A 16649-nucleotide genomic window follows, 5' to 3' on the forward strand; every position below is an offset into this window, starting at 1 on the left:
AAAGTCATTTGTCAGGAGGCTCTTTAGCTATTATCCAGAACCTCAATTAGAACTTTAGTTTTAAAAGTGTGATTAGATTTTAACCTTGAGAAATAATATGAGTGTAAGTAGAAAAAGTGTTTTGTCAGAATAAAATTATAATTTTTCCCTGCAAATAAAACATTTTCTAGTAAGATATTTTGAAAATTTTCATTTGGTGCCACTTTATGAAAGCATGTTTACTTACACAAACCCATGATGGCAGCTTTAACAGAAATCTATAAATAGCTCAGCCAGCCTGGCAGCTTGAACTGGGGGGCCTTGAAAGTTCTCCTTCATTTCTGTTTACCACTTGAAAAGAATAATGGTTCTTCTCTGTGTGTGTTTCAGCAAGATTCCATGTACTTTTTTTTAATTTAAGTGAGAGGAGCTGGGGGAGATAGACTCTTGCATGTGCCCTCACCTGATCCACCCTGTGACCCCATCTGGGGCAGATGCTCCACCCATCTGGGGCCATGCTCTGCCCATCGGGGGCCATGCTCCGCCCATCGGGGGGCCATGCTCCACCTGTCTGGGGCCATGCTCACATGGAACTCTGTGCTGCATGGAACTCTGAGGAGTCTGAGAATTTAAAGTTGAACTTGACCTTCCAAGCTTCAGTGATGATATATTTGTCAATGTAGGAGGATAAAATATCTTTTACATAAGTTTGTTTTCTTGATTTTTACTATTTAAATATTTAGGTATGTGGTATAGGGACCTGTAGGCCTCACAATGTAAAACACAGGCCTGGAGCTGTGTAAGTACATGTGGTTGTGATGTTAAATTTGTAAAATAAAGGATATATTTCAGAATAACTTGTTCAGGAAAAAAAATATTGCATCTGTGAACTTCCCTGGTTGATAGGAGCATCTGTGTGACATAGGCAAGTCTCTGTGTGCCTTGACTTTCTCTGTTATTAATTGCCACAGTTACTAGACAGTTCTTGACAGTCACACAGTTGTGTTGGTTGGCTTTCTTGGTTATTCAAGAGAATAAACAGTTCCTTCCTGAATTGATACTTTATTGATGTTTAGATAGGCACAATTTGTTCTACCCAATACATTTTTTTAATGAAAAATAGTGTCTGGAAGTATTTGCTAAAGCTTACATGTAGATGGTGCTGGTGTTAACAACATTTGGCAAATGTGATTTGGGTAAAAATGATCATGTCAGATACCTAATTTTGTTGGAGTGGTAATTAAAATTTGATTCATGTTTTTAGTTGGAGTATTTTATGATTCAAGCCTTAAATCAGAAGACAAGTGAAAAAATGAAGAAAAGAAAAATGAGCGGCTCGTTTCATGGAATTAGACCACCTCAGCTTGAACAACCAGGTGCGTTTATTAGCCAGCATCTGGACATTACATTGATACTTATTATAGATCATTTCACAAGTCTCAGAGCAATAGTTTTCAAATTTCAGTATGTTTAGGACTCACCTGGCATTTTGAGTTAGTAAATCTGGGATGGAGTCTATAATCTGCTTTTTAAATAAGATTCCCAGGTGACTTGGAAGCAGGTGTTACTAGGACCACGTTTTGAGACTACTGTTTTAAAATTTTGAACTTACAGATTCTTAAAAATAGTATGGGCTGGGCCAGAGCAGCCCAAGATGGCCGACTTGGAGGATTGGGTGTCGGATGAGGAGAAGATGATTCTGGAACAGCTGTAGCTCCAAGAAGGTTGCTGAGGGCCAGTCAAAAGCAGTGACCCCCACTGGTCTTTGCCAGTTTCCAGCCAGGGAGGTCCAGGGCTGGTACATCCAGTGGCCAGATACGGAGAGCATCAGCTCAAGACCTAACAACCATAGTTAGAGTGGTATCTTAAGGAAAGACTCCTCACACCTGACCCAGCTAAGGCATAGAAAACATTGTCACAAACAGCATAAAGAGCAGTAGCTGCAGACAAGTAGCCCACAGCAGATTACAAACAGCTAAAGCCATCCCAGGAAGATTTAGAGATTACACAACTGAAAACTGGAGTCAGACAACATTAACCCTATACTCAGATAGCTATACAAACAACATATTTGAAGGAGCAGTCTATATAGAGACAAAATGGGAAGACAGAGAAGTGCATTTCAAATGAATCAACAAGAGAAATCCCCAGAAAAAGAATTGAATGAAATGGAAATAACTAAGATGCCAGATGCAGAGTTTAGAATAATGATTGTTAGGATGCTCAAGGATCTTAGAGAAACCATAGATAGACAACATGAGCACCTAAACAAAGAGATATCTGGCATCAAAAAGGACATTGAAATCATAAAAAAGAATCAGACAGAAATGACAAACAGAATATCAGAAATGAAGACTACACTAGAAGGAATGAAAAGCAGGCAGAATGAAAGAGAGGATCGAATCAGCGATTTAAAGGACAAGATAAGCAAAAGCACAGAAGCAGAACATCAAAAAAAGAGGAGGATCAAAATGTCTGAGAAAACTCTAAGAGAGCTCTGTGACAATAGGAAGAGAAACAACATCCGCTTCATAGGGGTTCCTGAAGGAGAAGAGAAAGAACAAGGGATAGAGAACCCGACTGAAGAAATCATAGCTGAAAATGTCCCAAAATTGATGCAGGAAAAAGTTACACAAGTTCAAGAAGCACAGAGAATTAAAAGGAACCCAAATAAACCTACACGAAGACACATCATAATTAAAATACCAAAGCTAAGAAATAAAGAAAGAATACTAAAAGCTGCAAGAGAAAAGCAGTCAATCACCTACAAAGGAAACCCTAAAAGGATGACATCCGACTTCTCAACAAAAACACTTGAGGTGAGAAGGGAATGGCAAGAAATATTCAAATTAATGCGGAAAAAGAGCCTACAACCAAGACTTCTTTATCCGGCAAGGCTATCGTTTAAAATAGAAGGAGAAATAAAAAGCTTCCCATACAAAAAAAAAACAACCCTCAATTTATTACAACCAAAGCAATGATGTAAGAAATGTTAAGGGTCCTATTGTAAACAGAACAAGGGGTGGGGGGAGCAGCGGGGAATCTAGTAAAGAGGAATGTAGATTTAAGATATAAGAAATGCATCCAAATTGTAAAAGAAGAAATAAAACTATCATTATTTGCTGATGATATGATACTGTACATAGAAAACCTTAAAGCCTCAGTCAAAAAACTACTGGACCTGGTAAATGAATTCAGCAAGGTGGCAGGATATAAAATTAATATTCAGAAATCAGTGGCATTTTTATACACCAACAATGAACTGTTGAAAGAGAAATTAAGAAAACAATCTCCTTCACTACTGCAACAGCAAAAAGAAAGTACCTAGGAGTAAATTTAACCAAGGAGGTTAAAGACTTGTACTCAGAAAATTATAAAACATTGATAAGAGAAATCAAGAAAGATACAAACAAGTGGAAGCATATACCGTGTTCAAGGATAAGAAGAATAAACGTCATTAAAATGTCTATATTACCCAGAGCAACTTATAAATTCAATGCAATTTCCATTAAAATACCAATGACATACTTCAAAGATATAGAACAAATATTCCAAAAATTTATAGGGAACCAAAAAAGAACATAATAGCCTCAGCAATCTTGAAGAAGAAAAATAAAGTTAGAGCTACCACACTTCCTGATATCAAGCTATACTACAAGGCCATTGTACTCAAAACAGCCTGGTACTGTCATAAGAACAGGCACTTAGATCAATGGAACAGAACAGAGAACCCAGAAATAAACCCACAGTTCTATGGACAACTGATATTTGACAAAGGAGGTAAGAGCATACAATGGAGTAAAGACAGTCTCTTTAACAAGTGTTGTTAGGAAAATTGGACAGCTACCTGCAAAAAAATAAAAGTAGATCACCAGCTTACACCATTCACAAAAATAAACTCAAAATGGATAAAAGAATTAATCTAAGTCGTGAAACCATAAGCGTCTTAGAAGAAAACATAGGCAGTAAGCTCTCCGACCTCTCTTGCAACAATATATTTGCTGATTTATCTCCACAGGCAAGTGAAATAAAAGACAGGATGAACAAATGGGGCTATATCAAACTAAAAACCTTTTACACAGCTAAAGACAATATGAACAAAATAAAAAGACAAACCACACAATGGGAGAACATATTCAAAAATATGTCTGATAAGGGGTTAATAACCAAAATTTATAAGTAACATGTAAAACTACACCAGGAACATAATCCAATCAAAAATGGGCAAAAGAAATGAATAGACACTTCAAACAGGACATACAGATGGCCAATAGCAAAAGAAAAAATGTTCAACATTACTAATTATTAGAGAATGCAAATTAAAACCACAATGAGATATCACCTCACACCAGTCAGAATGACACTCATTAACAAAACAAAACATAATAAGTGCTGGTGAGAATGTGGAGAAAAGGGAACCCTCCTGCACTGCTGATGGGAATGCAGACTGGTGCAGCCTCTGTGGAAAACAGTATGGAGATTCCTCAGAAAATAAAAAACCGAACTGCCTTTTGACCCAGCCATCCCAGTTTTAGGAATATATCCTAAGACCACCACATCACTGATTCAAAAGAAGATATACACCCCCATTTTTTTTTCTTTTTCTTTTTCTTTTTTCTGAAGCCAGAAACGGGGAGAGACAGACTCCCGCATGTGCCCGACCGGGATCCACCCGGCACGCCCACCAGGGGCGATGCTCTGCCCCTCATGGGCGTTGCTCTGCCACGACCAGAGCCACTCTAGTGCCCGGGCCATCTTTGCTCCAATGGAGCCTTGGCTGCGGGAGGGGAAGAGAGAGACAGAGAGGAAGGAGGGGGTGGGGGTGGAGAAGCAAATGGGTGCTTCTTCTATGTGCCCTGGCCGGGAATCGAACCCAGGACTTCTGCACGCCAGGCCGACGTTCTACCGCTGAGCCAACCGGCCAGGGCCCACCCCCATTTTTATTGCAGCATTGTTTACAATAGCCAAGATCTGGAAACAGCCCAAATGTCTGTCAGTGGACGAATGGATTTAAAAGCTGTGGTACATATACACAATGGAATACTATGGGGCCTTGACCAAGGGGTTATAGCAGAGCAAGTGACCCCTTGCTTAAGCCAGCAACCTTGGGCTTCAAGCTGGTGACCCTGCACTCAAGCCAGATAAGCCCTTGCTCAAGCCAGTGACCTTGGGATTTCGAACCTGGGTCCTCTGCGTCCCATTCTGACGCTCTATCCACTGTGCCACCACCTGGTCAGGTGGGTAATTAGTTTGTATATGCTTTTAATTAGGTTAAACTATATAAGATTGCTGTTTTTGTAGGTCAAATACTGGCAATTTCATATGGTTCAAATAATATTTTTAAAATATTCTTTTGTTGTATTTAAGGTAAACCTGAAATTATTTGGTCTATTAACCTCAAAAGTTAGCTTACCGTTTTTATTTTCTTTTTTGAAACAGAAAAAATGCCTGTCTTAAAGGCTGAAGCGTCGCATTATAACTCTGACTTGAATAACCTGCTATTCTGCTGCCGGTGTGTGGATGTGGTGTTCTACAGCCCGGAGTTGAAGGAGGTTGCAGAGGCCCACAAGATCGTGCTCTGTGCCGTAAGCCATGTCTTCATGCTGCTTTTCAGTGTGAAGAGTCCTGCTGACATTCAGGATTCCAGCATCATCCGAACTACCCAGGATCTCTTTGCTATAAACAGAGATTCTGCATTTCCAGGTGCTAGCCAGGATTCTCCAGGCAACCCACCATTACGAGTCATTGTGAAAGACACCTTCTTCTGTTCGTGTTTATCGGACATTCTACGCTTCATTTATTCAGGTATCTTGTCAGATGAAATGATTCTGGTACAACCTCTTAAGCTTTTGATGTGAAGTATGCCTGTGGTCCTCAGGAGACTTGGTCAGTTGTACATTTATCTTCTTTCTGTCATCTGAAGTGAAGATTTTTGCTTTATGCACAGGAATTGTTACATGCTTTCCATCTTCCTTACTAGTTTACTTGCCCTGGTTTTAGATCTATTTGCAAAAAAATAATAATCTCTTCATACTAAGCAAGAAATATCCCTAAATGTGAAAATACAAGAATTTATTGTCCAGTTTAACTTTAAAGAAATACAATTTTTTAGGTGTGTATTAGAAAACATATCTGCATCTTAAAACCTAGCTGTATGTTCACATTACTGTTTGACACAGATCTCGGAGGGGATTGAGGAGAGAAGTTAGCCGGGTGATTGCATTCCGTAAAGGTGGTTTAGGCTGAGAGTTGGTTAACTTTGGCTGTGACTACACAGCTCACAAAAACTAGGGGATATTTTATTGCTTCGTATTAATTTCAAAATATCCTCTAATTTTTGTGAGCAGTATATTTTAGACTTAAATTATTTTTTTCTTACTCCGCTCTTACCTTTTTAGTGTTCAGCTAGTCCATTATTTTTCTCCTTATCCTTTTAGAAACTCAGTAGCAACTATATTTTAAAGAATAGAAGTTTTATCTGAGTCATTTTAGCAAATGAATTGAAGGACTCACATCTAAGTGTCCCATACAGAAATAGAAAAGAATGAGTGGAAAATCACTTCAAGTAAGCATCTAAATATACATTTTTTGAAAACTTCTTTAATTTTCTTTTTCCATTTGAAATCATGTGCTGATGAAATATTAGGTCAAGGTCACTCCTTCAATCGAATATGTCTGAAGAAACATTTATAATCTGTGTTTAGAGATCAGAATTGGCAGCAGATAAGAAGTTTATAAAATTAGCAAATAAAGCAGTATCATTTCCTATAGTTCATGTTTTGAGTAGCCTCCAGTTGAAGTGATTGATGCTAAAAATAAGATTTTTCTTTTTTAGTTTGGGTTGCGGTTATATAATTTTATAAATAAAAAATTAATTGTAAAAAATAGAGTTGCAGCATGTAGGTTTAAGTAGGTTAAAATATATACATATAGTATGTTGGAGTAGAATATGGTGGTTGGTGTTCAGTCCATTGTTTAGTGAATATTGGCTTGGAAAAGAGTAACCACTCACTCCTGCAGGGCACACGAGCATGGAGTCTTCAGTAGGGCGGGTCTCTCTGTCAGGGTTGGCTAGATGAATGAGGAGACTCCTTTAGTGGGCAATCGTAGTGTGAAAAAAAGACTAAAGACTTTCTTTAGGACTACATGTTCTTATGTTTGAACCTAGAATCTCACCATTCAGAATTTAAGACTTATTTTGAAAAAAACAAAGTTAAAAGGAAAAAGTGATTCTAATGATATGTTTGGAAAACAACGAAGAAGTATTTGGCTTTCCCCTTTCAGTGATTTTACTGTTGCAGTTATGAATTATTCGGCAAGTCTCCCACAACATCCATTGAATACTTTCAAAGGCACACGAACACTTTGAGGTCAATTATATCCTCTTTAATATTATAGTAGTAAAATTGTTAGATGTCTTTCTAGTGACAGAATCTGCTTGTCTTTCTCTGAGGGAATATTTTAAAGATGGAGGGAAAAAGGGAAAGATAAAAGTTCTCCTCATCCTTGCAGTTCTCTTCCCCAGAGTCAGTCCCATAGTATCAGTTTTTCACATGTTCACTCCACTGCTTTTTGTATGTGTGTATGTGTGTGCCAGAGAGAGAGAGAGACAGAGAGAGGGATAGATAGGACAGACAGGAAGGGAGAGAGATGAGAAGCATCTCTTCTTCGTTGCGGCATCTTAGTTGTTCGTTGATTGCTTTCTCATATGTGCCTTGACTGGGAGGCTACAGCAGAGCAAGTGACCCCTTGCTCAAGCCAGTGACCTTGGGCTTCAAGCCAGCAACCTTTGGGCTCAAGCCAGCGACCCCACGCTCAAGCCGGGTGAGCCTGTGCTCAAGCCGGCAACGTTGGGGTTTCAAACCTGGGTCATATGTGCCCCAGTCCGACCCTCTACCTACTGTGCCACTGCCTGGTCAGGCTCCACTGCTTTTTAAAAGTAATTAAGTCCTGGAAAATTTGCATTAGTGAAAATGCAGTCTTGATTAACTGCTGTGTTCCGGAACCACAGGTAGCTCTCCTGCCTGAAGCATAGAGTGGGAGGTGATGACTGGAAGGAGATGAGGCTGACCAGGCCGGTAGGACCTGTTCCTGCCATTCTTAGAAACTGCTCTAGAACTGTAAGCATGACCAGACTGGGTGTTAGAAACTCATTTCTGGTGATGCTGAGAGGAATGAATAGAGCAGACAAGACAGGAGTCCATTTAGGACAGGGGTCAGGAACCTGTGGCTCGCAAGCCAGATGTGGCTCTTTTGATGGCTGCATCTGGCTCACAGACAAATCTTTAATAAAAAAATAATAACATTAAAAATATAAAACATTCTCATGTATTACAATTCATTCATTTCCTACCGCTCATGTTCATGGCTGCGGGTGGCTGGAGCCAATCACAGCTGTCCTCTGGGACAACATCAAATTTTTATTGGATAATGCGTAATGTACACGGGTCATTGTATGGCTCTCATGGAATTACATTTTAAAATATGTGGCGTTCATGGCTCTCTCAGCCAAAAAGATTCCCGGCCCCTGATTTAGGAGGTTCCCTCATTCTGGCAATCAGCCTCAGGAAGGCCTACATCTGACAGTAGGTGGTTGGTGTTGAGGTTTATCCATCATCTGGGCCAGTGCTTTTCAAACCACAAAGTCACGGAGGGTCTTGATAATGTGCAGGTTGTGATTCAGTAGAACTAGAATAGGCAAAGATTTTGCGTGTCCAGCAGCCTGCTAGGCCATGCTGATGCTCTGGACCACAGCAGTTGCAACACCTGCTCCTGAAAGAATTGGGGACCAGCCATAGCCCCGAATTTACCCCAGAGGCCCAGGGAAGGAACCTACTTCTCAGTTTTAGAGCACAGAATCAAAATGGGGTTCGCTGCAAGGCTGACTGAGGCAGAAATATTCGGAGTGGGGCTGTCAGTGCCCTGTTGTAGTCTGGTCCCCTCCTGAAGCTGGGGAAAGTGGATCCTTTGCTGTTGGGTGGAGACTGAGTGAGTGTGGGAATAACAGTCATAGGGACTAGTCATGATGGCCAGGGAGCTTGCTGACCTACAAACCCTTGACAGGTTCAGAGCTCCAGGTTCTTAATCTGACCCTAAACTGTTGCATTTCTGCTCTGTTCTCTCCTTGTATGTTCCGGGCCAGCAAAAGTTGGTGTCAGGTATGACCAGGGCCATAGGCCACTGACCCGGGGCTGACCCTGTTGCTGGTGAGAAGAAGGGTAAATAGATGCTTCAGTAGGTACCTGTGTGTTACTCTTCAGTTATTTATTGAGTAGCCTGACCAGGTGGTGGAGTAGTGGATAGAGTGTCGACTGGGACACGAAGGACCCAGGTTCAAAACCCTGAGGTCACCGGCTTGAGTGAGGGCTCATCCGACTTGAATGCAGGCTCACCAGCTTGAGCGCTGGGTCACTGGCTTGAGCGTGGACTCATAGACATGACCCCATGGTTGCTGGCTTGAGTGCAGACATTGCTGGCTTGAAGCCCAAGGTCGCTGGCTTAAGTAAGGGGTCACTCGCTCTGCTGTAGCCTACCGGGTCAAGGCACATATGAGAAAGCAATCAATGAACAACTAAGGTGCTGCAACGAAGAATTGATTCCTCTCATTTATCTTCCTTCCTGTCTATCCCTATCTGTCCCTCTCTCTGACTCTCTCTGTCTCTGTCAAAAAAAAAAAGTTATTTAGAGTATAACCTCAGATTCAAGCAAAAGCTGTATTATCTGTTATGTTTAAAAAGATATTAAAGCTGTACTGTATTTCCACAGGAAAGACAATTTTTTAAAAATAGAGTTTATTGAGAAAAAAAACTAGTTCTCCACTCTCAAATAGCTAAACATTTATTAATATTTTGTTTTTCCTCTAGTCTTTATGAATTGGTTACTGTTATTTTTAAATATTTTTTGCCAAATCAGTCAAAAATTTTAAACCTACTTTAATTTTTTCTGAGACTTAGGCAAGGAGGCCAGTTTCTTGGAGGGAGGGAGGGAGCCGTTGAATATTTAAAAACTTTTGAACAGAGTACAGGTTTTAGATTCAGGTAGGTAATGGTTTCCTCTCAGAAGGCTACCCACAGCTATGCAGGAGCCTGTCAAAGACAGGAGCTGTTTGTGCTCAGGCAGCTGGGTTGGCAGAGCAGAGGCAGAGCTCCATGACGTGGCGCCTTCGGGAATATTTGTCCTGGGTAAACACGGGCAGAAGAGCCATATAAAACCTCGCTCCTGCTTTTCTTTTCTTCTTTTTTTTAAATAAACCAGATCACAAAGAATGTCTTTATTTTTTTTACATAACATACTTTTTTAATCTTTAGGAATTTGAAGTGTTGTATATAGGACAATCAGGCCCTACATTCAGGAAGGGACTGTTTAATAGTCTGGTTAACACATTACTCCAATAAGGTTTCAGTTTATTTTTTTTATTCAAATTTCTGAGTACACACAGTAAAAGTATGTGTTTTGTATGTTAATTTTCCACTGGATAATAGCTAACAGTGCATGATGTATAGCCCTTAATGATTTAACACTAAAGAAGGTGTAATCTGAAAAGTGAGGGCAGCAGTTTCCTGGTCTTCATGGAATAATCCTTAAATGGCATACAAATGTGACGTTCCTACACGCCCTTGGTCTTTTACGCTTGCAAATTCCTGAGTCACAGGATCTCGGTTGTTAGGAATTGAAATATTTCTAAGAGCCTCAAGAATTTAGCTTCGAGCTCTTCCTGCCACAGATGGCCTTTAGAATTTCACATCACTTGTGGAAATACTGCCAGGGCACGTGGGTCTGTGGAAGCACACTTCCACCTTCAGTTTGCATCTACTCTTCAGCTCTTGGAATTATTCAGCATGTTCTTGTCTGCACTGCATACAAATGCAGTTTAGGACACACGAGGATGCCATGTCTCTGAGTGTAAGGCAAGTAAACAATACTCTGAGAAGTTCAGTAAAGACAATCTCAGCCAGTTATGTAAAACAAGTAAGTCGTAGAGATCTACTGTACATACAACATCATGCCTATTGTTAACAATACTGTATTGAACACCCAAAATTCCAGTAAGAGACTAGGTTGCATGTTTAATGATTTTATCACAGTTAAAAAAAAAAAGGAAGGACAAAATCCCAGTCCAAGGATTATTGCTTTATTAGGACACAAAAGTGTCAAAGATGATTAAAGTGATCAAAGAAGTTAGGGTTTCTAATTATGGAAACAGCCCAATTAGTTAGAGTGTCCTTATGAACTAGTCTTACTTTCAGTTTCAGTTATTGGATCTTTCTGTGTCTGTTCTTAACCACCTCAGTGGTCTGTAGGAATTCAGTGCTGCTAATCCCATATGTTTAGATTCGGTGCTTGCTTGTTTTTGTTTGTTTGTTTGTTTTTTTAGTGAGAGACAAAGAGAGTGAGACAGACAGGAAGGGAGACGAGAGCATTGTTGGGTATACAAGCGTTTTTTAAGTTTGTTCTCTTGTGGTATTGGGGCAGTGCCTTGTATGTATCATCTATGGAAGGCAGCAGGTGCAGCAGATTGCAAATTGCAGATTGCAAATTGCAGATTGCCTTCCTGCTTGGGAGGGGCGACTGTTTGCTATTGTTTGCTGGAGAAGGGGTTTTCCCCCAGCCTGTTTTGCTGGAGAGTGCAGAGGGAGAGAGAGAGAGAGCTGAGGGGCTTGGGAGCCCTGATTTTGGCCCAGCCTGTTTGCTTGTCTGAGGCTGTGGGGGCTTTGGAGTCCGTGAGAATCCAGAGTGAGAAAGGGAAGTGGTCTTCCCTGCCGTTTGCTCCTCTGCCATTATGAGATTTTAATATATAAATGGAATGGCCCACCATTTTCTGGCTCCACAATTCTTTTACCATCTGCTCGAATCCAGTATGAACCTGCATGGCCATGGTGAGCATTAACTCATAGTTGTAACTTCTTACTTGTTCATTGATTGTTTTTTCATGGGGGCGGAGAGTAACAGCTGAGCCAGTGACACCTTGCTCAAGCTGGCAATCTTGAGGTTTTGTTTTGTTTTGTTTTTTTTTTCATTTTTCTGAAGCTAGAAACAGGGAGAGACAGTCAAGACAGACTCCCGCATGCGCCCGACCGGGATTCACCCGGCATGCCCACCAGGGGCGAAGCTCTGCCCACCAGGGGGCGATGCTCTGCCCATCCTGGGCATCGCCATGTTGCGACCAGAGCCACTCTAGAGCCTGAGGCAGAGGCCACAGAGCCATCCCCAGCGCCCGGGTCATCTTTGCTCCAATGGAGCCTTGGCTGCAGGAGGGGAAGAGAGAGACAGAGAGGAAAGCGCAGCGGAGGGGTGGAGAAGCAAATGGGTGCTTCTCCTGTGTGCCCTGGCCGGGAATCGAACCCAGGTCCTCCGCACGCTAGGCCGACGCTCTACCGCTGAGCCAACCGGCCAGGGCAATCTTGAGGTTTTGAACCTGGGTCTTCCGCATCACTCTGGGTCCCAGGCTGACACTCTATCCATTATGCCACTGCCTGGTCAGGCAGTGCTTGTTTTCCTTCACATAACCTTCTGAGTGGAGATACTGTATAAGTGTCCTTTAGTTAACAGAGTTTTACTTTTAAGAGACAATGTCTATGCTCTCCTTTAACATGCATGAGTGTAGACAATCAAAAATACCTACACATATTGTTTGTTGCATACCACTAAGCCTGGGTTTTGATAATGGATGAACTGTCTAAGGAAGAGCAGTGATCATCAGTAGTCAGTGCACATAAGATTAACCTGGGAGGGTTTTTACAATACATCAATGTTGGGGCCCCAGCACCAAAAATTTTAATTCAGCAGGTCTGAGAAAGAGACTTTATCCAATAGTATTTTATAAAAGGTCTTTAGGTAAATGTAATGCGTAACTAGAATTCAGAATCACTGACATTGAGTACATTTTCTTGATCTGGCATCCGTAGGCTTCTAAAGAATTCTTCTCTTCCTTTTTTTTTTTTTTTTTTTTGTATTTTTCTGAAGCTGGAAACGGGGAGAGACAGTCAGACAGACTCCCGCATGTGCCCGACCGGGATCCACCCGGCACGCCCACCAGGGGCGAAGCTCTGCCCACCAGGGGGCGATGCTCTGCCCCTCCGGGGTGTCACTCTGCCGGGACCAGAGCCACTCTAGCGCCTGGGGCAGAGGCCAAGGAGCCATCCCCAGCGCCCGGGCCATCTTTGCTCCAATGGAGCCTTGGCTGCGGGAGGGGAAGAGAGAGACAGAGAGGAAGGAGGGGGTGGCGGGTGGAGAAGCAAATGGGTGCTTCTCCTATGTGCCCTGGCCGGGAATCGAACCCGGGTCCCCCCGCATGCCAGGCCGATGCTCTACCGCTGAGCCAACCGGCCAGGGCTCTTCCTTACATTTTTATATAGACTCTAATGTCTGTATATGCATGTGAAATTTTCTAGAGAGACAGTGCAGAGAATTTTCAGGTTCTGAAAGGAGTATGTGACCTTAAAGTTAAAAATCACTAGTTCATAAAGGGTCAAACAAAACCTATATAGACTTTTTTTACACTACACACCTTTGGAAATTTGAGGTGGAAGGGGCGCTAACAGTGAAGTCAGAAAAAGAGCAGTCAAAGGTAGGAAGAAGCAGGGTGTGCCAGGGCCAGCTGGCCCAGCTTGTGAGAACTATTTCTGTTTATATATTCCCAATTTTGTGTTCATGGCTCTGGTGGGAGTATTGACACCAGAGAAAGAGAAATAGCAAATGCCTCCAATTAGGGCTCTCATTCCTCCCCCCTCCTCTCAAGATACTTATAGTCATCATGCAGGTCAGGGGAGGAGAAGTTTAAAGATATGCAGGAGTGCCAAGTGCTGTAGGGCTTCACTGTCAGGAGGTCTGAGAGCTGCTGGACCGTCAGTCTGACTCTTCAGATTAGCTCTGGCTCTCATTGGTACAGGCTGGCTGCAATGACCAGATCTCATTGGTTCAGTACATGTTTATTATGTGCCCTCTCCAATCCCCAATATCCAGGAAGGCACCTGGCAGTGTTCTGGATACAGAAAGGGAAACATCAGAAGAGATAGATTGAGAACAGGTGGAAAAAAACCCCAGGTTCTCTAGAGAAGTGACATAACTTGCTTGATGTCACACTAGTAAGTAATGGCAGAGATAGAACTAGAAACTAGGTCCCCCAGCTATGCCCCCACACACTGCATCTTTTTGAATTATATTTTTAGGGGTTAGGACTTTCTATAAACCATGGGGATGGATGAGGGGGGGTCTCTCAGAATATTTTTATTCAGAACTGTACTTTTGGAAAGGTATCAGCACTGAGTAATGCAACAGATTGGGTGGGGAAAAGGCCACTCGGGAGCAGGGAGGCTGCTTCAGGCCGAGTGAGGGGCGTGTTTGGGGACAAGGTTAGCTTTCGCTGACCATACTGTGGAAGTTTCTTAAGACAGTAAGGGAAGGGGGCTTGACAGATGTGAGACAGAAGTGAAGTGAGCCCAGGAAGAGATAACTGGGCAGTGGGGTGGGGTGAATACAAGGGAGAGAGGGACCAGTAGGGGTAATTTTGCTCCAATGTCACAGTCATGTAGCTCATCAGAGAATTATCTAGCCCTTCTTCTGGTTGGTCTGTAGAGATGGCTGTGGAACAACATATCCTATTAATAAGTTGACCCTGACACTGCATGAGACCTTCTGAGTGCATTCTGTTCTGCTATCTGTTCCTCTACCTGATGACAGTCACTGCTCTCCATGATTAGTATGATTTAATTCAACCTTAGACATCTGCCATCTTACCCAGGGCAAGTAAATAACTGGGGTGTTAGAACACTTGTGATAGTCATATTGTGGCCATTGCTGTTATCACTAGTTGACCTACTGCAGAGTGGTGGCAGTGTCCAAGGAAGACGACTAGGTTTTGAATAATTTAGTGGAAGTCAAAGTGATTTTTTTAAAATGTGAGCGTAGTTTAAATGTTTTAGTGTAATTACAGGGATATATATCTGGTAGAGAAAATTTAGAGTACTAAAAAAGAGGGAACATTGATATCTAGTAAGATATTTATTTTTCTCCCTGTTTCAACAGAAAAAGTCAATATATATTAATTTATTAATAGGTGCTTTCCAATGGGAAGAATTGGAAGAAGATATCAGGAAGAAGTTGAAAGATTCTGGGGATGTTTCAAATGTAATTGAGAAAGTTAAATGCATTTTAAAAACACCAGGAAAGGTAAGTTAGTTTTTTGTAAGTTAGTTTACTTTGTTTTTTCTGAATTATAAGTGATATACTATAATGAAGATAATATTGGGTCATGAAAAGACTCAATTATATACAAATGTTTTCCTTATATATATTTTTTTCTGTTTAAATATTTTAAATGTAACATTTTATTTTTCACTAACATTTTAGTTCATGTAAGAATTAAAATATGTGTATTTTAAAATGTGAAAATGTGAAAGTTCAGGAGCAAGGCATTTTCTATGTGTCCTTTTTCAAGAGTTCTGAGAAATCTTTTTGAGCACGTTAAAGGTTTGTTTTTCCTCTAATATAGGTTCAAAAGTATATGTTAGGGGCAACAGTTATAAAAATACAGACTTTCTGTCTGGTCATATACTTGTGCATGTTAAACTTCTAGTCATTAGATTGTACAGAGTCTATAAGGGCTTTAAAAGTAAATTTACTACGTTTTCAAACAATCTGCATTACACAATTTTATAATGTGTAATATAAAAGTATATTCTTATTATTTAAGATTTTGTGATAAATTTGCTACAGTAGGTAAAAAGGTAAGTTATGTGAAATGCCTAGACAGGCGCCGTCCCCAAACTACGGCCCATGGGCTTCATGTGGCCCGAGGCCATTTATTCCCCCCCCCCCCGCACTTCCGGAAGGGGCACCTCTTTCATTGGTGGTCAGTGAGAGGAGCACTGTATGTGGTGACCCTCCAACAGTCTGAGGGACAGTGAACTGGCCCCCTGTGTAAAAAGTTTGGGGACCCCTGGCCTAGCAGAATATAGGTTTATATTAAATGTAAGAAAACATTGTTATTAATATATTAAGTTAATATTTTTTAAATGTAGAACTGTATTAGTTTGTTGTTTTTTTACAGAGACAGAGAGAGGTATAGACAGACAGAAACAGAGAGATGAGAAGCATCAATTATTAGTTTTTCATTGCGACACCTTAGTTGTTCATTGATTGCTTTCTCATATGTGCCTTGACCGTGGGCCTTCAGCAGACTGAGTAACCTCTTGCTCGAGTCAGAGACCTTGGGTCCAAGCTGGTGAGCTTTGCTCAAACCAGATGAGCCTGTGCTCAAGCTGACGACCTCAGGGTCTTGAACCTGAGTCTTCTGCATCCCAATCTGACACTCTATCCACTGCATGACTGCCTGGTCAGGATGAACTAGTTTTTAATGAAGATTCTTGACTATTCTTTTTTTTTTTTTTTTTTATAGAGAGAGAGAGAGAGAGAGAGATGGAGGAACAGACAGGGCTCAGACAGACAAGAAGGGAGAGAGATAAGAAGCATCAACTTGTAGTTGTGGCTGCTTAGCTGTTCATTGATTACTTTCTCCAGTTTGCCTTGCGGGGGGGGGGGCTGCAGTCAAGCCAGTGACCCCTTGCTCAAGCTAGTGACCTTCATGGGTTATGTCTGTGATCTCACACTCAATTTGGTGACCCTGTGCTCAAACTGGTGAGCCCACTCTCAGGCCAGATGAGCCCATGATC

At 41.4% G+C, this 16649-nt stretch overlaps 1 protein-coding gene across 1 annotated transcript in view; it reads left to right on the forward strand.

Moving 5' to 3' along the window:
- RHOBTB3 (Rho related BTB domain containing 3) overlaps positions 1-16649 on the forward strand; it is a 59192-nt gene that overhangs the window by 14219 nt on the left and 28324 nt on the right. Inside the window, exons 5-7 of the mRNA XM_066273854.1 lie at positions 1244-1355; positions 5419-5784; positions 15035-15147. Of these exons, the coding sequence (XP_066129951.1) occupies positions 1244-1355; positions 5419-5784; positions 15035-15147 (591 nt within the window). The remainder of the gene's footprint in view (positions 1-1243; positions 1356-5418; positions 5785-15034; positions 15148-16649) is intronic.

The sequence above is a fragment of the Saccopteryx bilineata genome, chromosome 4 (genome assembly GCF_036850765.1).
Source record: "Saccopteryx bilineata isolate mSacBil1 chromosome 4, mSacBil1_pri_phased_curated, whole genome shotgun sequence".
NCBI lineage: Eukaryota > Metazoa > Chordata > Mammalia > Chiroptera > Emballonuridae > Saccopteryx > Saccopteryx bilineata.